The sequence below is a fragment of the Physeter macrocephalus genome, chromosome 9 (assembly GCF_002837175.3).
Source record: "Physeter macrocephalus isolate SW-GA chromosome 9, ASM283717v5, whole genome shotgun sequence".
In the NCBI taxonomy this organism is placed as follows: Eukaryota; Metazoa; Chordata; class Mammalia; order Artiodactyla; family Physeteridae; genus Physeter; species Physeter macrocephalus.
Genome location: NC_041222.1, coordinates 27000770 through 27026315, shown reverse-complemented (window position 1 = coordinate 27026315; position 25546 = coordinate 27000770). Strand labels below are relative to the sequence as shown.

General features: G+C 51.0%; 1 protein-coding gene across 1 annotated transcript in view; it reads right to left on the bottom strand.

Moving 5' to 3' along the window:
- SHB (SH2 domain containing adaptor protein B) overlaps positions 1-25546 on the bottom strand; it is a 139836-nt gene that overhangs the window by 47093 nt on the left and 67197 nt on the right. Inside the window, 1 exon segment of the mRNA XM_007107112.4 lies at positions 3991-4206. Coding sequence (XP_007107174.3) covers positions 3991-4206 — 216 coding nt within the window.

Here is a 25546-nt window from a genome sequence, read left to right as displayed (position 1 = left end):
CAGCGTGGAATCACCCAGGCTACTTCTCCTGCCCCACGCTGGGCAGGGAGCTGCAACGCGGGGCTGGACCTGCCGGCTGTAAACACTCCAGGGGGCGGTGAGTGGAGAACTCACCCCCTGGAGAACCGAGCGGGTGGAGAACTGCGTCCAGCCAGCTCTGAAGGCAGGTGTTTCTGCTGGGTGGCAAGGGGGCTGTCAGCTTGATGGAAGCCACCGCACCGCTCTGTTCGCTGCAGCTGGTGGTAAAACTGACTGGGCATCTGTCCTGGGGCTGGGATCAGCTCGGGCCATGTGTGTGGCTTGGGACTCCGGTGTTGGATGGGTGTGGGCAGCGGTTCTGGCTGAGGCCACCACCAGCTTCCTGGAGGGAGGGCAGGCAAGGGAAGCCGAGGGCTCCTGGGGAGCTTGCGGTGTCTCTCATTCACCTGGCCACAGAATTCCGAGAAAAGGGAAGACTATCATTCCCAAGAAGCTAGGACCACCTCACACCCTGCAAGAGCTGTTTTCGCGACAACCGGGAAGGGATAATCAAGCCTTCCCGCAAGGCTGCACTGGCTGAGAAGGCCTACTTCTGCGGAGAATACCAAAGCATCCCTTTGAGAACAGCCTCGTTTCACGAATGCAGTGCAGGACAGCACTTTGAAAGGCAGAAAGCACTTTTGCTTCGTAGACTGAATCACAGAGGTAGTTCAGAGGCCTTCCCTTCTCCTGGCCTTTGACCAGCATGCTGGGATCCTGAAGGAATGAAGCTTGGAAGCAGCCCTGGAGAGGGCTGCAGGCCAACCTCCCACTGCAGGGCAAAGCCCTCCCAACACCAATCCTGCCTCATTCAAGCTTCTGCTGGCAAATCTCGGTGAGAGGGAGCTCATTATACACTTTCAGGTGTACCTGAAATTCTTACCACTCACTGTGACCCTAAATCCCTATGACCCCTTCTTGGTGGGCCTACCTCTGCCCTTTGGGGGTCCCCACACCACACACCTTCGGAAATCTGAAAACACTGACCAGGTTCCCTCATGCAAGCTAAACAGGCAGAATCAGAATAGAAGGGATGCAGGGACTTCCCTGGTGGTCCAGTGGTTAAGACTCTGCGCTTCCACTGCAGAGGGCACGGGTTCGATCCATGGTTGGGGAACTAAGATCCCGCATGCTGCACGATACGGCAAAAAAACAAACAAACAAACAAAAAACAAGGGATGGAAAGAGATGCTAACGATATTGCCCAGTGGATTCTACCCTGGCTACAGATCCTGCACCCCAGGCTCTCGGGGCCCATCACAGAGCTCCCGAGGGCCCAGAGAAACTGTGTGGGGCACTTCAAACAGGTATTGCGATAAGGAGGACGAGGCCCAGCCCAGCACTGTCTTGCTCCCTGACACCACTAATGATGTGCTAAAGCACATGCCACACACACTACTGATTCAGATGGGAACATTATCCTTTGTTTCGGAGCAGCCAGCCTTCCGGGTTTACAGATGGGACCACGGCAGCACTTTAGCAACCTAATCGAGCTGTTTCAACTCGTCCTTATTACCTGAGAGGTGGCCCATCCACCTCGTTCCACCTGCACTTCGGGGCTAGGAGACAGGAGGGTGCTCCTTGGCTGCAACGCCGCACCTGACAGGCTCTGTCCACAGATGTGGGGAGGGATCCGGTCAAGACTAAAGGCTGGTGCTCACAGCATCCCTCCAGCCCAAGTGAAACAGCTTCCTTCTATGCCCCAGAAATCAGAACCGAGCCAAAAGCTTCTTGGGGAAAAGCACAATCGGTATCCACCCCAGAGCAAGACACACAATTGATGAGGTAAGTGACTTGATGAGACACAGGTGGGGGGACATGAGTCTGAGTCTACTTTCTATCAGCAGCCTAAGAAGTTGACCTATAATGACACTTGTGATAGCAACTCAGCAACATATAACCAAGTCCACAGTGGATACCTGTGGCTCAGAAACTTATCTGGAGACAGTTCTATCTAAGACCTTGTGATCCTTTGTGAAAAACTAAATGTACAATAGTTTTAAAACCAGCTTTGGGCAGAAGTGGGCAAGTTCTGGCCTGAGAGGCTTCTGAAGAGATGATATCCTGTAGGGTAAGGGCTTTTCACTTTAACATGCCAGCGAATCACCTGGGGGTCTTTTAAAACAGATTGACTCTGCAGGTCTGGGGTGGGGCCTGAGACCTTGCATTTCTCACCAGTTTCCAGGTGATGTGATGCCGCTGGTCCAGGGACCACATTTTGAGCAGCAAAGCACCAGACTAGACTAGAGCATCTAAGGTGACATGACCTGCAAGGTGGTCAGTCCAGGAGAGGGTGAGATGCCACACCGCCTGGAATGCCTTCTCTTGCCATGGGCCCTTGATGTCTAGGACAGTTGTCACATGCACCCTTTAGCCCTTTAATCAAACTGGTGTTTGTGAAGAGCCACCTCTGGGACATCATCGGCTCCGTTCTAGTTCCTCCCACACCCGGGAGGAGCACAGCTTTGTCAGCCATGCCAGGGGGCAGGCCTTGGATTCCCTTGTGCCGAGGGCAGAGGAGGCTGTGAAATGCACGGGAGAGACCTGAGGTGACCAAGGACCTCAGCCACATGACTACTCTCCGCTCTGGCTCTTGGCTGGCGCTCACGGCCTGGCAGGCGGGCCCAGCACCTACAGCACTGAGTCTATATGGTGAGGGAAGTGCCCCACCAGAGTCATGTGCAGAAAGCTCAACAGGCTCAGAGAGGCAGCAAGGAAGCCCGTGGGACATATGGCTGCATACTAGGAGGGCTCACAGGGATGGTGAAGGAGGCACAGGACTTTTCCAGATAGGACACAGCAGGGAAGGGCACTTAGACAGAAGGCATGGGATTGCACAGTGTGCTACATCCAGGGATCTGTGAGCAGTCTGTGCTAGAACAGTCAGAACTTCGAGCAAGGGAATCAAGATGAGGGGAGGGCAGAGGCCTCACTTTGGGGGGCTAGGAAGGGAGGAAGGGTCTACTTGTGCATGAAAGTGGGAGATTCAAGGCAAAATGAATCTTAAATAAAAATAAAAACTCTCCCTTTCTGACCTTCAATGTGGTAAGAATTAAATTAGTCACTCGATGTCTCTCTGTTTATATGCCTAAACTCTTAGAAGCATAAAAATGTTTTTGCATCTGACTTTTCCCCTCTTAACATTAAACATAAGCATTTCCCTAGGTTGTTATAAACTCTGTGTCAACATCACTTTGCAGTGGCTGCACAATATTCCATTTAACCGACACCCATTGCTGGACATTCAGGTCATTCTCCATCTCTCATGATCATCATGCCTTTTCTGTGCTTTAGATCATAACCTCAGCCTGGATCCTAAGGACAGGGGTTAGGATCAAAGGGTGTGTACATAGCTTAGGACAGGTGACACACGTGGCAGACTGCTTTCCAGACGGCTGTGGGAGAGGAGGGGCACCTGAGCCATTCAAGGGGCTCTAGGCCAGGGGTGGGGTCAACTCCTGAGGTCAGGATGTAGCCACGGCCTGTGCTCTGTGGATGGGCTTGTGCTGAAGCTGGGACAGGAAACGCAGCAGCCCTGGATGCATGCAGGCCTGTAGCAGCTGTATGACAGGATGGAGCCACTGGGCTCCACAAGGCCCAATAGGAGCCACTCTGCAGATTGATTTTCTTCTAGCTTCTAAGATTTCCTTCTGAAATCTGAAATCTTGGCTTCAGTGAACTAGAGCATTACCAACAGGACCAAGACAGAGTCAGACAATGAGATCATCTGGGCTGTCTCTGGGGATGGGGGGAGGGACTGGAACAGAGACCCTGGAGGCCAGACCCAGGAGTTCCCCTAGGCCTGGCCTAAGGGACTTCCTCCAGGACCCTTCTCATCCTTGAAGGGCCCAGCTGTCCTAGAAACCCTGTGGTTTACCTGAGCAGGCAGGGACCCATGCACTTACGCCCTTTACAAAGGTGAGTGCCACGCGGGTCAGCGGCCGCCTCTGAGCAGGGCCACTGGCTCCTTACCTGCCAGAGCTGGGATGGTGACCCGGTTCCACTCCCATGGCTGGTCATACTCATCGGCGGGCCTGTCGTCATCCTGGGGCAGCTTGCTCTCCCGCAGTCGGGGGCTGACCGTGCTCTCTGAGTCCGAGTCCATGCTTGGGCCCTCGGGTTCGTAAGGGGTATCGTATAATTGGATGCCTTTGTGCTGGGACCGGACGCTTTCCTGCCTCTGAAATTCTGCAGTCAAAAAGGAAGGAAGCAGAGATGTAAAGCATGCACAGCACGTGCTTCCTCACCTGGGACCCACCAGGTGACACCAAAGGAATTCAGAGCCGCCAGCCAGGAGGGAGGTGGAGGCTGTATTTAACTTCTGCCCCACCCCTTGAGGGCGGGGTCTCTGCTGTCACTGCTCAAGCCTTCCTCACAGAGATCTCAAGCTCTGGACCAAACAACAGAACGAGAAGCCTCCCTGCCACGGCCTGCAGTCTTCAAGGGCACGGCCTAGAAGTAAGCGTGATGTTCCGGGCGTGTTCTGACACCAGCCCGGGACAGGCAGAGCTCTCAGCCCCGTCACTTACAGAGGCGGGGGTGGTCTTCCCACTAGGGCAACTCCCTGGTCTCTGGACTTGTCACTCCCTAGCTATAAAACGAGAAGATCGGGCCAAACGACCCTCAAGTTTCCACCCAGCTCACATATTCATTTTAAAGACCTAAGAAGCCAAGAACCACCCCCAGGGGATGCAGGGTCACTGATTTTTCCCCTACAAAGCCCCAGGAGTGACCCTTTTCCTGCATTTCTACCTCCCCCAGGGCCTGCCTATCTTCTAACACACTGAATACAGCCAAGAAACTTGAGAGCAGATGTCCAGTTTCACTTCTGAATAAGGAAGGAAAGCTCTTAATCTTCTGGAGAGGATGCCAAGGCCTGGCTCCAGTGTGGGCTGAGGGGCGGCCGCCCATCTAGATGAGGCCCCAGACAGGGCATGTTCCTTTCAGCTGCTGCTTATTCCTGAGAGGCCAGCAGTGGCTGAATGATGGATTCCAGGATGCTACGATCAGGTGCTTCCTCCTCACACAGGGGCACTTTTCTTGCTTTGATCATAAACACTCACTGTGTGCAGGGCCCACGTGAGGACAGGGGGAAAGGAGGGGGTTCGCTGTTGAGGCTGCTCTCGGCAAGCCCACTGTTTCCAGAAGAGATACAACGGGCACCTAAATCACCATAATACTCTGCAGCAAAGGGGCTCCTGCAGGGCCTGGGAGGGATGAGACAGGAGAAGAGATGACATTTGAACTGACAGCTCTGACAAGTGGAAACAGGAGAGGGACAGGATTCCCTGTGGTAGGACCAGGGCAAGCCAAGGCAGTGCAGCTGGAGAGAACGTGCTCACTGCCCACTTTCTTGTTTTATTTGTAAAATGTATATAACATTTGCCATTATACCATATTTAAGTGCACAAGTCAGTGGCATTAAGTATATGCACACTGTTGTGCAACCATCACCACCATCCATCTCATGAACTTTATCTTCATCCTAAACTGAAACTGTGCCCCACTAACTCCCCATTTCCCCTCCCCCAGCCCCTGGCAACCACCCTTCCACTTTCTGTCTCTATGAATTTGACTACCTGGGTACCTCATATAAGTGGAATCATGGTATTTGGCCTTCTGTGACAGTTGTATTTCACTTAGCATAATGTTTTTAAGGTTCTTCCATGTTATAGCATGTGTCAGAAGTTCATTTCTTTTTAAGGCTGAATAATATTCCACTGTGTGTCTATTCACTATCTACTTTTGCTGGAGCACCAGGTCCAAGGAGGTGGGAGAGGGGCGGTGGGGCTTGATAAAAAAGCACTGAGGGTGGTGAGAGTGAGCTATTTAAGTGGAATCTCGAGGCATTCTCCAAATCAGAGTTCCAGTGCCATAAAGATATAGTAGAAACCCACAGGAGTCATGTGCCTTGAAGAGCAGTTGACAAAACACATGAATGATGTCAGCCTTTCTGAGAAAGAGCATTCTTTTAGACTGGGCTTCATGATCCAAGGCCAGCTTATAGGGTCGACAAAAAAATCCACCTCTGCGCACTGGCCCTGATACAACAGAAACTAACCAATGCTGGGTAGTGACCTTTAGTGTTGACATTAAATAGCGCTGTGGTAGTATCTCCCAAACTTCACTGAGTTACATACCGACTTGATGATTTTGCTGTTTTCAAGTACCACCTGGCTTATTATTTACCATTGTTATTGATGTTGCCTCATTTTTTAGAGTAAATAAATTCACTTAAAAAGGAAACTTTTAATCACCATCCCATAAGCCATTATCCTTACCAAAAACAGATGATAAACATAAAAAGATGAACAAGAACAAAACCAGCTAGGTGGGTACTACTGCCAGGAGGCAAGCCCAAGGCTCACTTTCTCTCTGCTGAAAAGGAAGATGGCAAGTACTGGGGAGCTGGTGGGGGCAGGCGGGAGGTCTAAGCAGCAAACCAAAATATTTTCTTTGGCAAATAAGAATAACCTTCTCTTTTTAGAAAGAAAGTAAAAGAAAAGGGAGAAACCTCACTATGTGGTTCTCAGGCTGCCTAAAATCACGTCTCCTCTGAGAAGATGTCCCTTACTTTGGCAAAACACGGCTTTATTGGGTCCCATGAGTAAACTGGGATGATTTATTAGTTTTGAGGATGATGCTTTCCTTTTTATGGGGGAGTAAGAGGAGAAGAGAAGAGCTATAAAAGGCAGGACTTGGTCATTTTAAGGTGAAGACCAACTGTAAAGTACCGGAAACAACTCTGTAAATTACGAAATCTACCAAAGTGCTTGCTTTGTGGGGTCATCATCATCCGCATCACTGCCGCCCCTGGTTCTAAGGAGTGCAGTCTAGCTTCCTGTTTTTGGAGAATTCCAAGGGATGGGGACATTGGGAATGCAGCTGACAGGCACTGACATAGGAAAACCACCTTCCACTTCATCCTCTTTCACAAGCAGGACCAGCAACCACTGACATGTACTCTACAGTTTACAAAGCACTTTGCATGCAAATCGTCATTTAATCCTGGGCCACAAAGCAACTCATGGATGCACTTCTGTGGGCCCCCAATAATCATGAACATCCTTGCTTTCTCTCTCTCACAGAGCCCAGCTGCAAACAGATATTCCATGAATGTGGGTGGGATAAATGAATGACAACTGACAGCCAGAAACCCCTCTTTACCCCCAAATTCCAATTTATGAAAGTCCCTGACTTCAGTGATAAGGTACCTGGAACAAAATAAAAAATGCATATAGTCCAGTATTACACAATATTCAGAAGAGATGGATATTCTACATAAACACTAGCTTAAAAGGAAAACATGTGCAGGGAACAGATTAGCTATTAAATCAGAGGGACTTGGAAATACACCTCTCAGACAGGATTTATTGTCTCCAAAGCATCTGCACCTTACCAAAGCTGTGTTAGTAATGGCATGCAGTCAGGGTAGGGGATGTTATGATGGTAATCATTAAAACAAGCTTCCCCCCTAATACATGGTGAATTCAAATTTTCATTAAGGCCTCAACAATAGGGAGCAGTTAAGTAAATTACGGCATGCTAACTGGATGGACTATTAAACAGCCATTAAAATGATAAATCTGAAGATTATGTAGCTACATGGAATAGCGTGCATGAAATTATGCTAAGTTAAAAAGTGCCGCGATGAAGAGTGGCCCCCGCTTGCCACAACTAGAGAAAGCCCTCGCACAGAAACAAAGACCCAACACAGCAAAAATAAAATAAATAAGTTAAAAAACTCCTACCCCCAACATCTTCTTTAAAATAAAAAAAAAAAAGTGAAATACAAGACTGTTTATGTGTTGAGCAAACCATATAATGTGGGCTTTCTGAACAAGTCCTGGGCAATGTGAACAATACCCCAGAGGAATTCTATTCCTTGCTTAGGAATTGCTGAACACCGTCATCACACACTTTGCCTATAATATCTAAACTCTGATGACAGCAATGTTGTAAGTACAGATACACATGAATAAAGGACAGAAAACCTGATACAGCAAGATAAACAGCTACTGTGTATAGAGGGAGGAATTACCGCATAATAATTTTTCAAAGTTGTTTTAAATAATGAATAAGTATGTTAGTAAAGAAAAAATGTAGTTAAGAGAGGATCACATGAAAGTAAATACGATTTTAAGTTGGGCTTATAGGAGCTGTGTGTTTCGGAAGCAGCTGCCTTTGCCTGAGAAAACACCCATTTAAGGGAACATCTCCTCTCCCAGGAGATGTTTGCCAAGAGCCCCAGGAAGTCAAGGGCAGTTGCACCAGGCCAGCTCACCAGACATCACTGTCCCCTGCCTAATGACCAGGCCCGTCCTCCTTATTGCCCAAACCGATCTGGGACGGTCCAGAGACTGACCTAATAGGGGTGCTGGTAACTGTATGTTTTAAGTCACAAGTTATCTGGACATCACCATCTATAAATTCATGGAAAATGACCTTTAATATTGGGTGGCAGGCTGTGATTTTATGCCTCTTAGGCAGGGAGCAGGAACATTAAATTGACAGGGTAGGGATTTCTGTTGACTTCTGAAGTAGAAAGGTTTTCAAGTAGAACTATATATGGAGGAAAAAAAAAAATAGAGCACTTTGTTTTAGAATCGGAGAATGTTAGAACTGGAAGGGGCCCTGGGCATATTCACCAAGGGCACAGAGCCAGGAGGGTGAGGCTGGTGTGCTGACCAAGGGCTGTGGCCCTGAGAGGCAAGGAGAGCCGAGGGGATCATCTGAGTGAGCGGCCCAGGACAGAGCTTGGTGCAAACCAGGGGCCTTCTGAGTGGCTCTAAGTGTTTCGAGTTCCGCAAGTCCATTGGCAACAAGCTACGCTTTACTCTGGTGTTCACCAACTCTGTGCCTCCCCCTCACAGTTTTTTGTTTGTGTGTTTTTGTTTTGTTTATTTCCTTTGGCTGTCAGGAAGCTCAGGGTTAATTTTGATGCTTAACCTCAATAGCTAGGTTAGCTTAGATATTGGGTGGAATCATTTTCACTTGCCCTTCCTTCTATGTGGACCTTGATATCTATTATAACAGCCTCATTATATAAATTTCTTTTTATTATGCATAGCTTCAGGTCAGTATTCTGAAAGCAGGCGGACACACATCTAATGAAAAAGACTAGAAGAAAAAAACCCTCTTCTTTACCTCTTTACCTTCCTTTCAGGAACAGAGAAAGGAGGGCAGGGCTCGGCCTCACCTCTGGGAAACAGGCCGAGGAAATCAATGTACTCGCTGGTACACCCAGCCTTCTCTGGGGGCACCAGCATCCACCTGTCCTCACACCCCGCTAGGCATCTACTGAATGCCCAGCACGAGAGGAGACGGAGATGAAGCAGACACAGTCCTGGTCTTCAGGGAGCCCTCGGGGAAAGAGGGCCAGAGCCCCCAACACAGACAAGAGGAGGCTTAGGGTCTTCAACAGGGAGCAGATGTGACCCTACAACTCAGTTGAGGGAAATCTGGGAGGGCCTTAAAGAATTTAGACATGAGGGCATGGCACGGTGGTGTGGCAGGGAAATTGGGTGTTTGATGAAGTAAGGAACGAAGCAGAGGCACAGGGGCTGGAAGCACGAGGTGTATGTGGGGAAGGTGGGCCGTCCAGGGGGCCCATTGAGAGGGGACGCCGAGGCAGGTGGAAGTGGTTCTGGATGGCCTTGAATGCCACAGGACAGCACCCTCAAGACTGTCTAAGGAGAGGTGCAGGGTGGAGAACCCCCAGGCAGGGTGGAGCTGGGTGGGGTGAGGCTGGCACAGACATGCAGGAGCCTAGCTGGAAATGACAGATGCCAGCCTGCAGGCCCCTCACCTCTAAATTTCCCAGCTGGTTTGTCTGGGAATCCACACCAGATCCCAAATGACAGGGTGGCAGAGCTCAGTAGAGATGTGTGGCCAAGGAGGCTTCCAGTCCCAGGCCCTGCCATCCCCTGTCAGCCCAAGAAACCTCTACTCAGCCAGTGGTGGGCCTGCCTGGCTGTGCCCTCAGGCCTCCATGGGCTAGGGCTGCATTATTAGGACAATGCAGCGCCACTGACTGGTGCTGCCCTGCACCCGCCACCTGGGAGGCAAAGCCCTGGGGGTCCAGGAAAGCGACAGGTTCAACAGCACAGTGTGGTGGCTGAAAACACTGATCCTGCCAGACCGTTGGGGCCTGAATCCCGGCCCCAATGGGGGACCCAGAGCAAGTTGCCCCAGTTTCCTCATCTCTGGAGCGGGGACAACAGAGTCCAGGATGTTATGAGGATCAAACGAATTCTTGTACGTTCAGTGTTTAGAATGGCGCCTGGTGCACAGAAGGCACTCCGGGAATGTTGACTTCATTTCAGTTACCACTACTGGGGCATCCTTGGAATACCATTCCAAGAGCCCTCCTCCTCTGAGATCACCCTTCATCCCCCAGAACCACAGAAGGCCTGCTTGTGAACTCTAACAGGCAACCCTGCGCTGGAAATGGCAGGGTTTCATCACCACCCATCTATGAACCTTCCATTTCTGGATCCACAACTTCTGATTTTAGCTGCTGCTTTGGCAGTCTCTCACCTCCACATGGGAGCTTTGCTCCAGATCAACTCTTGTGCGGAACACAAAACACACAGGGGAGGGCTCAGTGCCCAGGAGTCTAATGACTACATTTTACAGATGGAGAAACTGAGGCCTGGGGAAGGACGAGGGCCCAGGTCCTCTAACTCTTAGACCAGGGCTCTTCTTCCTACCTTTCCCAGATGCTCCCTCATGTCTCTTTTATCAGACTGTCTTGTTTGTAATCTTCTGGAGGCAGGGGCATCTACTTCAGTCAGGCCTGAGGTGCTAAAAAGCACACCCGGCACCATAGCCCAAGTGAGGAGTTCCACAGGAGGGGCGGGCAGCTGTTCCTAATTAGACAGCCGAAATCCAGCCAAGTTCCAGGCACCACATCAAAGGGAAGGCAGGGGACGCTCTCCTCATCTAAACTGTTAAAACATCTGCTGGAGAAAGACCCTCCTCCTAATGAATGCCTGAATTCGGGGGGCCCCCGGAGGCTGAGGTGGCAGCATGGGGCAGCAGGGGTCCTCGGGGCGGACCCCGCCGGGCAGCAAGGGTAGGGCAGCTTGGAGACGGAGCCTGGACACAAACCCAACACAACACAGGCAGAGGCCCCACCCCCTCCTCCATCTAGTCTGGTTTCCGGAGCTGTCTAGAAGCCACGAGACTGACTAATTGGAGTTCTCTTACCATCTCTTTTCCAGGCGTGCACAGAAACACCCCAGAAAAAGAGGGTGAGCTCTGTGGAGCAAGGGTGTGGAACAAGAACATTGGTCACGTTGGCGGGAGCAGTGCGGGCCTGTCACTGCCCGGTGGAACCTGCACCGCTTGCTCTTTTATGCTCAGCCCAAGGGCGAGGGGAAGGCCCAGGTCTGAGTCAGGGAGCCCGGTCTGATCCCTGCCCTTGGACATCTGTACAGGATGGGGTCTCCCCTGGAGGGCCCTGTTCTGTGGTCCCTGGGGGAGACAAGCCCACACCCCTGATGACACCGAATGTGCTTTGCTCACGATTTAAAAGGCCACATGGGCCTCTTCACAGAGCTCTCGGGAGCTGCCTGCAATTATGGCCAGGCCCTTCCGCCCTGCCCATCACTCTGCACTCTTCCAGTGACTGCCTTCACGTGCACAGGCCTCAGAGCAGCTGCAGGCCTGAGTTCTGTCGCCATCCCCTGCAGAGACTCACTGAGGCGAACTTGCCGCTCCAGGATCCCGGCTGCTCCCAGGCTCAAGGTAGTGCATCAACGAGCGTCCATTTAGAGCAGCAACTTTCTCAGGAGGACAGCTCTCTGCTTCCACGTCAATGGAAGACCCACATTCACAGGCAATCGGGGAGCCTGCCTGCTTTTCTTTCTCAAACATCACTGAGCCCGTACTGGGTGCTAAGGCGGACCCCAGGCCAATGCTGAGCACTCACGTGGTGTGAGACAAGGCTTCCCCCCACCCCCAAAGGAGCCGTGGTTTAGCAGGAGGATCGGGACACCAGCATCCCTAAGTGCTGAGTGAAGAACAGTTACGAGTTACTGAACACCTGCCTGTGCCGGCACTGTCCTGGGTGTTGGCTGCATGTCATTCCTTGTCCCCATGACAGAGACAGGCAAGGGTGACTGGCAGCCTCAGAGCCTCCGCTGGGACCAACCCAGTTCTAAAGTGGTACAGACGGTGGCAGCTTGGAAGAGGCAGAAAGCAAAGGCGGTCCCAGGGATTTCGAAAAAACCTTAGGGAGAAGGTGGCATTTCAGAGGATCTCAAGTCCCAGTGCAAAGAGGCCCCTCAAGGGCCACAGAAGCCGAGGGACCTGCCTGGCATCACAGACAATGAATGGGGGGCCCAGGGTAGAATATACTCAAGGAAATAAGGAAGATTCAGACGGGTGAAGTCAGGGCCCCAGGATAAAGCGCAACAGAGGCAGGATGAGCACCAACCAAGTCGTGGACAGAGGAAAGCTTGAAGGATTGTGAGGTAAAACCAAAGACTGTGAGTTGTCCCGAGCCCGGGGCTACTGAGGAAGAGGAGATGGGGAGTGGCTAGGAAAGGAAACTGGGGCTGGGCTATGGAGGGCCCTGAACGCCAGGAGGAGGGGTAGGAAACTGGAAAATGTGGGCCAGCAGTCTCAATCAGGTTTGCGCTTTCAGAAAAAAAGCTTTTACAGAAGCTGGCAGGAAACACCAGGGCGTGGTGATCAACTGTGATGACCTGAAGGTCCGACCCTCCAAACAATTAGGTCTCTACCCTTTCAAATAGTGGAGAGAGGATGCCCAGGGTTCCAGAAAGAAAAACACACTCCAGCGAACAGTTCCCAAAAGTGGAAAAGAAAGCATTTCTACTGGGATACGAGGCAGAGTCGGGGTGGCACCAGTACCCTCAGGTCAACCTCAAGAGGGGCGGGCGTCCCCTGACCCCCGTGCTGCAGACAGAGGCCGGGGCCCAGGGGGGACTGCCAGGGGCCTCGGCAAACAGAGCCAGAGACGGCCCAGCCTCGTGTCTTCCACGTATTGACGGACTGTACTTACAGAGAGGGCTAGCCACCCGTCTGGTGCGATCTTCCAGTCTGCTGGGCACGGTGAGGTCTTAGCTCCTAGACAGGCCTCAGGCCGCACTCTAATGTGATAAAGCCACGGGGGACAGGCTTTCACGCCAGACCACCTTGGCTACACCCCTCACTGCGCAGCATCACCAGCCCTTTCTCACGGAACCTCCCAGAGCAAGCCTTGGAGGATCCAAAACCACACCCAAGCCCCCTCCTCACCTGCCTGGTATGAAATCTGCAGCTCAGACAGGCTGAGTGGTTCAGCCAAGGTCTAGGAGACTCAACTCTCAATAATACACTTTAAGAGTGCTGAGTGCCTACGGTGTACCAAGGTCTGTGCCAAGCGCAGTGCCTCCAAGTTCTCACTTAATTCTCCCAACACCTCTATAAGGGGGTGCTGCTGGCATCACCACTTTAAAGACAGTCACACAGCAAGCCAGGGATGGAGGCAGCCTGACTCCAAAGCCCATGCTCTTAAACATGCAGCTGTCTATATCGCCTTTCCAACACTAGCCTGGTGCTCCTTCCGCTCCACCAGGTCCAAAATAACTTGGACATGTTCAGGTCAGCAGGGAATGCAAGCACTGGAAGAACCGACTTGGTCGGCTAACTTGGTCCTAGCTTCACCGTGCTGAGTGACGCCAGGCAGGTTACTTCCTCCCTCTGGTCATCAGTTTGCTCATTAGTCAAGGTAACTCAGGTCATCTTGGGCTTTATATGACCAGGACCACACATAGGTACCTATAGGAATCGTTAGGCAGTCTGGGAGGAAAGCAAAGGATGGTATCAGGAGGAAGAGAGCTGCCCATCAAAGAGGTATTTAAGCACATTCTAGATCTTTAGAGGGGTGGCCAATGCATGCTGCTGGTCCCAGGCTGGCTGGCTCTAAGCAAGTGATTACAAACTGGCATTGGGTGCAGGGTGCCAGCCTCCCAGGGCAGAGCCAGGGACCCCTTCCAGGCATGACCCTTCTCTCCATCTGTATCTAACAGCCCCCCTTGCCATGTGACAGGTTTGCAGTCAAACTGGTCAAACCCCACCCATACCCATCTGGTGGAGGCGGCAGCCCTGGGGCTGGTTGCGGGGTCACTGCCTCATGCTGAGGGGTGCTGCTGGCGTTGTGCCGCATGCCCAGCACAGCTGTCCGGGCGGAAGCAACTTGCTGAGATCTGGCAAGCTCTCTGCCTCAGGCTTCCTTGCTTTGGAACTGCTTCAATAGAGGAACTAATCTCCTTGAGGACTTGTAGACAACCTCAGCCTTCTGGATGGTGATGACGAGGCTGCCGGCCTGGGACCAGCCTGGCCCTCTGCTCACTGGTTGTGTGACCCTGGTCAGCTGCCTGATCCACTGGGGCTAAGATTCCTTCCAGGTGAGGTGGGAGGGGGTGAAGCAGATCGTCTCGGAGGCCTTCCTGGCTCCAGAGACCTGTCTGATTCTACAAAGAGTGGATGTTCACACAGGCTTCTTGTTCCAGTGCTGTAGCTCCAGCACATGAAGTAAGAGGGGACATACACAAGAGCACCCATCCTACAGTGTGCAGGGTCCCTGACCTTGGCATCCTAACCACCTTCCAGCAAACTCCTCCAAAATTCAACCCCAATATGCAACGAGAACCCTCTGCGAGGAGAAGCTCTATACCAACACAAAGTTGTGTTTTCCTGCCTGTGATTAATTTTGTGGGTCAACTTGAATGGGTCACAGGGTTGCCCAGATACTTGGTCAAACATTATTCTGGATATTCTGTGACAGTGTTTCTGAATGAGATTAACATTTAAATCCACAGACTGAGTAAAGCAGATTGCTCTCCCTAATGTGGTGGGCCTTGCTAATCAGCTGAAGGCTCAAATAGAACAAAAGGGTTGACCCTCCTCCAATAAAGAGAATTCTTCCTGCCTGACAGCATTTGTACTGGGACATCAACTTTTTTTTCTGCCTTCAGACTCAAACTGAAACACTGGCTCTGTCTGGGTCTCAAGCCTGTTGGCTTTTGGACTAGAATTACACCATCGGATCTCCTCGTTCTCAGGCCTTCAAACTTGGACTGGAACTACACCATTGGCTCTACTGGGTCTTTCTGACTCATCTTGGGACTTGCCAGCCTCCATAATCACACGAGCCAGTTTCTTGTAATTAATCTCTCTTATTGGTTCTGTTTCTCTGGAGAACCCTACCTTCTGCCTCTATGAAGAATCCTTCCTCACATGCTTACCATGCATGGTCTTAGGATGGGCTGCTTGTCTGCTCCCCTTCTCAAACAGTTCCTGAAAAGACTGTGTATCAACACAGAAAGCCAGGTCTATAAGAAAACCTCTTTATCACAATGCAGAGGGGACCTGCCACTTTTCCTGACCCTGACGAACTAGGGATGCAGCCAAGCCTCAGCTCTCTTAGAGGAACCTGCAATTCCACCCTCAGGAGACCTCATGGTAGCAAAGCCACTACAAGAGTGGGGATCTCAGTGGGGATCCCTACTTGGCCCAGGAGTGACCACCTGCCAAGAGCCAATCCAAACTTAACAAAAATGACCAACAGCAAGACTCCTTCATTCCAGATAGAACTTTCTGGACCACAAAAAGTTTGTGTGATTTGGTTTTTATAACCATCTGGTTATAGACAGACCCTAATGGCCAGAGCCAACAACCCCATTTAATAGGGCAAACAGGAAACCCAGAATCAAAGGGACTTGCCAAAGTCAGAGTGAGAAATCCACACAATTCCCACTCTACCGGTCTTTCCGACTGTACTATTACATCTTGTATTTCTTGGTGTCGCAGCACAAAAAACCCAGCGGAGTGTTTTTGTTTTGTCTGAAAAGAAGGGTGGGGAAAGGGAAGGTGTGTGTGAGGTGCTATCACAAGAATTAGGAACCCGAAAGCTACCACTGTTCAGAACTGCTTTCAAGTGGCTCTTTCCTGTCAACAGCTATCACAGATTACACCATCCATATGACCATCTCAAGAATTTTTGGAAGGAAACATCTGGATAATGAATGTTTTTATGCTGGGAAACACAAGAACAGCCCCTCTTGGGGCCCTAAAAAGGTGTCCTGAAAAGACTCCATACTGTGTGAAAGGTGCCATCAATGCCTGGAACATGAGAGCAGAGGCACCATGAGATGCTGAGTGGAGATGGCCTTCTCACCACTGGCGGCCTTTTCCAACCAGCTACCCTCTAGGAGCCCCAGAACCCCAAGTCCGAGTTTCTGTTTGGGTTGGGACCCCATGTATCGAACCCACAGTGTGTTAGAGGTGGTACAGCGGCTCAAAGATGAATCTGACACTGTCACTAACGCTTCCCTTCAAGAAGCTAGGATGGTGCTTACCACCCCTGCATGCCCTCAATGTTAGTGGTGAGGGTCCCTCAGCCCAGGGACCCTGAGACTCTACCACGGTTCTAGCCACCTACACACTCAGCTCCCACACCAACTCCAGCTTCTGAGGGCCGAGTTCAAGTCCAATCCATCTTTTTTTTTTTTTTTTTTTGCGGTACGCGGGCCTCTCACCGCTGTGGCCTCTCCCGTTGCAGAGCACAGGCTCCGGATGCGCAGGCTCAGTGGCCATGGCTCACGGGCCTAGACACTCCGCGGCATGTGGGATCATCCCAGACCGGGCCACGAACCCGCGTCCCCTGCATCGGCAGGCGGACTCCCAACCACTGCGCCACCAGGGAAGCCCCCAATCCATCTTGACACATCCCCTGCGAGTCCTAACGTAAGCAGTCTTTTACGAATTCAGAATTTAGCACAGGAGAAAATATTTTTAAAACATTTGTCTACCTTAGGAAGGGAGCCAAACTCACCGACTGGTGCAGGGAGTATAAACTGGAAATGACCTTTTCAGGGATCAAATTGGTGAATCTAACAAAAATTAAATACCCTAAGGCCTGAAGTTCCACTTCTGGAAATCAATTCTACAGAAATACCCAGACCCACAAGCAGAAATACACAGATGTTTGCTGCAGAATGTAAGAACGAAAAACTTGAAACGAGTTAAAGTCTATGAATAGGGGGATGACTGAATACACTGTGTTACAGACACATTATAGAACCACTCAAAAGAACTAATGACCTTGGACAAGATCTGTGATGCAGAACGATGTCTAGTAGGATAGCATTTATGTAGGAAAAAAAAATGCTGGTAGTATGTAGAGATGTGTATTTTTGTAAGCTAATGGGAAAAGGGCTAAAGGAATATAAAACAAATTGTTAATGACGATTCTTGTTTCTGGAAGAGAGAGTTCATTTTTAAATTTCCTATATGCCTGTATGTTTTCTTACCCAGAGCACATGGTTTTTTTTTTTTTTTTTTTTTTTTTGTGGTATGCGGGCCTCCCTCTGCTGTGGCCTCTCCCGTTGCGGAGCACAGGCTCCGGACGCGCAGGCCCAGCGGCCATGGCTCACGGGCCCAGCCGCTCCGCGGCACGTGGGATCCTCCCAGACTGGGGCGCGAACCCGGTTCCCCTGCATCGGCAGGCAGATGCGCAACCACTGCGCCACCAGGGAAGCCCCAACACATGGTTTTTTAATGGAATAATTTAGAAAATATTTTTAAAGGAAGTTTCACGTGCAGACGTGGCACATGAAACTATCCTCTTTATTATTATTATTGTTCATGACAGCACTTGTTGAGGGTCTACTTTGAACCAGGCATGGTGCCAACAGCTTTATATTAACTGCAGGACAGATGGGGAAACTGAGGCTGCAACAGGAAGAGTAGGTAAGTGAGGTCGTGGGGCAGACCTGGGATTGGCCACATCTGCCTTCATCAGAGCCCGTGCACACTGTCATTCTTGCTCCCTGCTGCTTTCGGGAAGCACCATGGCTGTGGAATTCCCTCATCTTCTACTTAACATTCCTGTGGAACAGGCTTCCGATCAACAGCTTCTGCTTTTGTGACTGTTTTTAAACAATTACCGTTTCATGTCATGTTTACACATTTGAAGTTTAGGAAATAAGAGTTTGGAGGAGACCATGTTTTGGTTTTTAACTCTAAGATGTACGTATTAATTATAACACAGCCCCCAAACATGCCCCTGGTCATCCGTGGAGGCGTTCCATGCTTAGAGACACGTTAAAGAACTGTAGTTACAAGTCTCGGCACCACAAACAACTAAAGCTTTCCCAAAACACAGCTACGAGGACAGGCCTGATCCCTGAAAGCATTTGGGACCCATGGTTTCACTGCAAAGGACCCCACCCTCCCAGGGGCTTTTTATCCTTTCTTAAGTGACAAGTCAAGGTAATTCCCATCAACCAACACTGATCAGCAAGCTAGGAACCAAAATCAACTTGAGATGTGTGATAGCAAACAGGCTGCCCTTTTTGGGGGGTGGGTGCTCAGGGAAGCAGGTCTAGACCTTCAGGCCCAGTGGCAAAAGAGGCTGCCTCCTGAAAGGTGACTCCTTGCCGAGGGCACCAGAAGGGATTACAAGCAGCTTGACAAGTTCTTATCCATAGGAGTGACACAGGATTCCGGCTCCAACACAAGAAAGGTGCTTCGGGAAATGGAGTGAGATCCTGACCCTGGAAATCCATATAGCAAATGGGTGAGGGAGGAGGTCTGGACGTGGCAACCTGCTTCATTAGTTCGTTCTTTCACTTGCTCTTCCCTACTGAGCCCCCGTGTTGCTGGTTTGTGGGGAAATGCTGATCAGTCAAGACTGGTCCTTGCCCTAGAGAAGCTCGAAGCCTAAAATATAGTCTTCTCTGGGGCTACGTGATTATGTGTGTCATCTGCTTAAGTACCACCAGGCTAAAAGGATCACACTCTAGTGGAGAGGCAACAGGGAGCCATCAAAGGCTTCTGAGGAGGCGAAGGGGTGAGCAGGGCTCCGGGTCTGCCCCACCTCACCTTATCCTGTGCTGGGGGCTGGGCTAGTCAGGTCCCTGGGGGCCTGTTTCCTCAAGTTTTAGACTGCATTCTCACTGCTGCCTTGCCACCGCATGCAGGGTGGCATAAATGAACTAAATGATGACAACATATTATATCAACCGTGGGTCCTATTTCAAGTGTTATCTGTGGGGTGCCCGTGAGCCAGAATCAAATGCTACGGGTGCCAGAGATGGAAATAGGGTCTGGGGAGCACCAGAGTATGTGTGTGTGTACTTGCACGTACAAACATACATGTGTATGAACATACACATGTATGTACATACACATGCACAGTCACACGCTCACACGCTAGGCCCTCTAGCAGTCTAGCCCCTCAGAGTCCCTCACGCTACCCTGGTCAATAGGTTTTCTCTGCAGAGGTGGGATGGGGGTGGAGCGCAGGGGTCAAAAGCATTTCTTATCAGGGGCACACAGGGTGAGTGATCGGTGAAAAGACTTTAATAAAATGACAAGTAGCAGCCCATGTGACAAGAGATACTCAAGGCCTGCTGAAGCCTCTTCCTCTTCCTTTTCCCTGGAACAAAATGAGACTTAGAACTTGCCTTTGGATTAAGTCTTAGGACGCAGTGAATGAGAACTGGGGAGTGGGGGCAGGGAGGGAAAGAAAGCCTATTTGAGTGTGTATTAAATTCGAAGAAAAAAGAAATCACAGGAAGAAAAACGAACCAAGTTAAAAATAAGGCAGCTCCAACATTATTGCTAGACAGAAAATATAACCCCTGCTAAGCAGGGAAGCCAAACTGGTATGAAAGAGAAAATATAAAGTTCCCACCTAAAAATAACTGGAGGACTAACATGGACTCACCGTTGAGAAATAGGGAATTTCTGAAATGAGCCTGAGACTGCAGTCTCACTTGGTAGGGAGGGGTTGCCGCAGTCTGGAATTTAACGTTATCTTCCAACTATGAAGCTGGCAATGGAGGACAGAGATCAACTCAAGAGCATTCCTATCTGTTGGTTCAAAGACCTGCAGAAAATCCAGACAAGCCAAGACCTGGAGGGCAATGGGCAGAGCTCGGGCTGTGGGTCAGAAGCCTGGCTGAGCTCACGGCCAGCAGACCCTGGGCTCCTTGCACCTTCCACGTCTGTAAAGTGACTAAACGTTAGGCTGACGATTGATCTCAGTTGTTCATTTATTTACTATATCACCCCTTTTCATACTGTTCCTTCCTTTCCACATTTTACATTTATATATGGTTGTAGCAACCCAGTAGCACAGAAAGTGTCCATGGGATCTGGATTTGACTCTCAGATCCAAGCCACTTCCAAGCTGGGTGCCCTGGAGAGTCTTCCAACCTCTCTGGGCCTCCAACTCCTCAATGGCCAAATGACGTCACTTGACCCAATAAGTAACAAGGGAAGAGTGCTGTGCGTGAAAACAGTATTGTCTTCTGTCCCTCCCCGCACTCCAGCATGTTTCAAACCTTGACTGTCTTGGAATAAGTGCAAATATAATTCAAATGATTAGCCTCTCACTTCCCCCAGTAATGTAGTGCTTTAATCCCAGGTACCAAACATGTTGGCAGCTCTAATAGACTGACTGGTGTGCACATTTTGGAACCAGACTCAGTAGTCTTAGGTTCAAGACCTGGCTCTGCCATTTACCAGCTCACACCCTTTGGGGGTCAACTTGCCCCAGTAGAGCCTCAGCATCCTCTGCTGTGGAGTGGGGAGAATACTAATATCAACTTCATGAGGCTGTTATAAAATAAAACCAGACAAAGGATATAAAAACAGCCTTGTAAACCATAAAACCCTGTGCAAACGTTAGAGATTAGAGCAGCATATACATACATGTGCACAGATAGACACACAGCCTTATTTCTAGCTGACATCTGGTATAAATGACTCGCCATTCCATCAGTTTATGTTCACAAGGAGAAGATGTCCCATTTCATTTTTCTTTTGTAATTTCAGTCATGTACTAGGTCTTTCACTGATGCTGAACAAACAGAATCAACTTCTACCTCACTATCAATATTTTCCATATATATCCCCAAAAGGAAGAACTCTGCAATGTGTGACAAGGTTCTGAAAAGACATGATCTGATTCCAGGGTTTAGAAACATGTCATTTTTTTTGCATGGTACCTAGCACCGAACAATTTGGAAACACTCTGGGGAAAGGAGTGCTTTTATGCTATACAGAAAGCCCCCAGTAACTGGAACCAAAGTTTTCTTCCTGAGCATTTCATTAAGTATATCATCTGCTCGCGTTTGGCACTTTTCCACTAGCTGGGAACCTACAAAAGCTGATGTGGTATGACAGCTGAGTTGGTGCTGCCAGACAAGCTTCCTTGCTGGCTCAGAAACGGGGGTGGGGGCAGTGAGAGGGGAAGGATTCGGGGGGTGGGGGGGTGGCAGCTGTCACGTTACAGCTGCCGCCACGCAGACACACACGCACTTCAGATTTCACTCACGTCTCCCTGGAAGGAGGCACCGGCCACTGGCCAAATGACCGCCAGGGCTCCACACTCCATCCTGGTGAGACAGAGAGGCCATTCCTCGCCAGGGATGTCCGTCCCCCAGAGGCATTTCTCAACCTGTCTTCAGGGCAAGCTCTCCTCTGGTGTTTAAACCTGTTTGCCTCTGGGCCCGGTACGCCCACCACTGACTCAGAGAAGGCTCTGCTGTTCTGAATCTTCCTGCCAACTCAGTGGGCTGACCACTGTGTCCTTCAGCAGTCGCTGGCCACTGGTTGCCAGTCTGTAAAAATGATCCCCTGCAGGCACTGGTCACGGTGTGTTTCAAGCCTGAGGGAGGACAGGGCCTCAGGGGTCCTGCTGAGGAGCCTCTGTCACCCAAGTTCCATGAAAACCTCATTCATCCTCACTCGGAGAAAGCCTCCCTCCTCCTGACCTGCTTCCCTCACTGACCATGCTGAGGACATTAATAGTGGGAGTGACACTGTAGGGGGCAGGGAAGGGGGAACACAGAGAAGAGGTGTGCTCAAAATTTTCTCGTCTGCTCTGTAGAGAAGGTCACTGCTGTAGGACCCTTGACTGCACTCCCTCACATTTGCCAGAAGGAACAGCTCAGGAGCAATTACTCTAAGAGCCAAATCATCTTAGGCAGATGTCTTTCAACATCCAATTGGCTCACTTCCAACAAGTCTATACAATAGGTCAAATCATTCTGTTTCCTGGGGGTTTAATTTGCAACTAATTCCTCTTACAGGGTTCACCAGAAAGCTCCTACTGTTTAAAATGAGATGTGCTGGGGTGCTTTATGGAGATTTTTCTATGTGGTGGACAACCTGAAATGGCTGTTTTGAAAAATCCCTGAGCTGGAGTGACTGCAGCCATTCTGTGCGCCCGCAGCCAGCCATGGTCTGTAGGTGGGAGCAGACAGAGAATGGGCCACCTGTCCGCAGGCTTGATTGTGTGTCTCAATTTTCAGGAGGATCTGAAGCCCACCTCTGCCCTCATGCCCCAGAAGAGCTCCCCAGGTTCTCATGACAGCCTTCGAGCTCAGCTGGGGCTCCCAGGGGAAGCCTGCTCAGGAGGGAGAAGCAGCACATCAGAAGAACAGCCTTGCAGCCTAGCCAACCCTGGATGGAGGGTTCCTAACCCAAGCCCACGGCCTGGGTGTGTGCAGGAGCTGTGATTACATGCATAGGTACCCAGATGGCAGAAGCCTGCTTTAAGGACTTAAATATTTCAGCAGTTCTTTAAAAACATTTGGTAGGTCAGCTAACACTTAGGCGAGAGTCTAAAACGCTCATTTCTACACCAGGCTGGCTCCCCATCCCCTGAATGCTGGATAGATTCAGAATCACAAAGTCAGCACGTTCACTCTGCTCCAGGCCCTGGGCCAAGGTCACCGCCTGCTCCCCACATCACGCTCCCCACCAGCAATGACCTCTCCTTTCAGCTCCCCAAGCCCTTCCAGACCAGGCTTAGAGCTCACCTCCTTCAATTGCTACTCCTGACTGCCCTCGGGAGGCATTTTGCCCCTCTGCTCCCCACTCTAGCACTGATGATCTATCCTATTCATATGTTAGTTAAGCACACAAGGCCTCAAGGCCTTTTTTTTCCAGTACTGGCTTTAACTTCCACTTGACTCTGGATCCCCAACTTCTTATCCTAGACTAATTTTCCAACTCGACCTCGGTTTTAGAGTAGAGGCTCAATGGGATCAATCTGTGCACCCCAAATGGCCCAGTGCCCACCTGGTACCAGCAGGGGCATCTCAGCGAGCTTGATTTGATTCAGGGGAAAGGTAAGCTGATGGGTGGGAAGTGGGTGAGGGGCGGGTTACAGTTCAGTAACTCCCAGCGGTCCCTAGGGCGGGTTATAGTTCAGTAACTCCCAGCGGTCCCTAGGGTAAAGCCCCAACCCTTCCAGGGGCTCGGAAAACCCTCTGTCAACTGGCCGTCAAACACCCCACAGTCGCACATCTCCTCACGTGCCCTCCACAAGCCTTGAAACTGCAGCCACGCCGGCCACTTGGGGCTGCTCTCTTCACTCTGGGCATGGCACTGGCCGTCTCTCCCCCTCCCCAACAGAGCACCCACTTCTGAGCTTCCTCAGGACCCAGCTAAGCACCCGTGAAGCCACTGGTGGGTCCCCTCCTCCCAGCTTGCTCGTCTGTCAAGACTTGGGTCAAGCTTCAGCTCTTGGGAAGCCTTTCCTGCCTCCTTTTCCCTTGGAACCCAAGCGATTGTGCCATCTTGGTGTGGACCGCCACCCCACAAAGTGAAGTCCAAGACACTTTGGTGCCTCACCTGGATCCATGGCTGCCTCCCAGGGTCTCACTTATGTCAGTGTTATGGCACGGGGCTGCAAAATGACTGGTGAATGGACAAAATGCTCCTGAGGTCCTGCCAGCCTGCCCCCACCCCAGCCATCTCTTTGTGGCTGACCTGACACTACCCTCCTCTCGCCTCCCTAAGGCCCACCGCCCCTCGGCCCATGCCTGCCCGGAGTCCTGTGCCTTCCACACAGGAAAGAGAGATGGACCACTGAGGCTCTGCTCCTCCAGCCCAAGGCTGATGGTCAGGGTGTCTAGGGTGGACAGGAGCTTCTCACTGTGACAAGGGCAAGTGGGAGAATGGACAACAGGGCTGTGGACACCTGAGGTCAGGTAGGACCCCACTGAAGGACAGAGGGCCCTGAAATAGGGGTGGGGACAACAGGAGCCATGTTTCCTCCTGGCTCCTGGTACCCCCGGAGTATAACAAAGCCGATAGAGCTGGGAGGCAGGCAAGCCGTGTGATGGGCACTTGCTGCATCTTGCTGGGGCAGAGCTTCTTTCCCTTGTAAAGTGACACCCCGCTTACCTCTCTGTTCCTATTGCTCTGAGATCTCAGAGATACGATTCCAAGGCACCAGTGACCAGCAGCCGGCAGCTCACTGGCAGGGGGGAATCACTAGGGCTGGGGTCAGACCAGACTGCTACCCCGCTGGCCTGGACTCCCCGACCACAAACAGCTCCATAAACTGTAAACTTCCCTGAACCACAGACACTCCAGAGACCCGCGACATCTCCCACCAGGGTGAGGCCAACTGTCTCTGCATCACCTGTTTTCACATTCAGGAGAACATGTGCTCTGACAGCCTCAAAATCATTATTTGTGTGTGTGTGCTCATTTTTCAGGGACAAACAGGAGATCGAACATCCCAACTGATTATTACGTTTGCAGCCATTAAACCAACTTCAAAGGCAAGGCTCAGACGCATGTGGAGGAAAGGCCTGTTTTCATCCCGTTTCAACAAGCTCTTCCCAAGTGCTGGGCACCATGCTAGACTCTGGGGAATGACTCAGGCCCTGTCCAGGCTGCTGGAGGAGAGAGAGGCTCACTCAGAACTCAGAAGCAGGAACAGGAAAAGAGGAATGAGAAGCATTATGTGAGTCCTGTGGGAGCAAGGAGCTTGGGGAAGGCTCCTGGGAGAAGGAGGTTATGGTGAGAACTGACACAGGAGAGTAGGGAGGTGTTGCAGGTGTTGCCTGGAGCCCGGGGTCCCTGAGTGGGGTGCAGAGGGAGGCGTGGCTTGAGGAAGGCCTGGAAAGTCTGCACCTGGGTCTCTGGGGCTCAGTGAAGGACTATGGGCAGGGGAGTGACACTGTCAGGCCATGTCTGGGGAAATCATCTGGTGACAGCAAGAAGGAGGGATCTGGGAGGGGTGAGAGGGGAGGTTGGCTCGTGGCCCCTCACTTGGTCCTCGACACTTCCCCCCCCACCCTCTCTGAGAGCTCCCCTCTTCAGAGGGGAATGACATGTGCTGCAGGGACACAGGGTACCCAAGGGTACCCAGGGGCTCAAATGCTGCTCCTCTTTACTGGGATGACGCACATGCAAAATGACAGCCCTTTAAAATATATATTAAGAAAAAAAATTTTTTTAAGTGGGCACGGTGAAATTTTCTCCATTAGGAAGCAGTCGTCTATGGAAAGACATCCCACAGGGTCTCTAGTGTGGCTTCGGCTCACAAACAGGTTTCCAGGGTGCTGAGTGGAAGCTGCCGACACCGAGTGAAACAGGGCGTGCGAAGGTCTGATCATGACTGGTGACAAGCAAACAAAGGCTGCAGCCCAGCAGGCAGAGCCCGAGAGGGCTTCTCTGTGTGTGGGGGTGGGGGTGGGGGTGG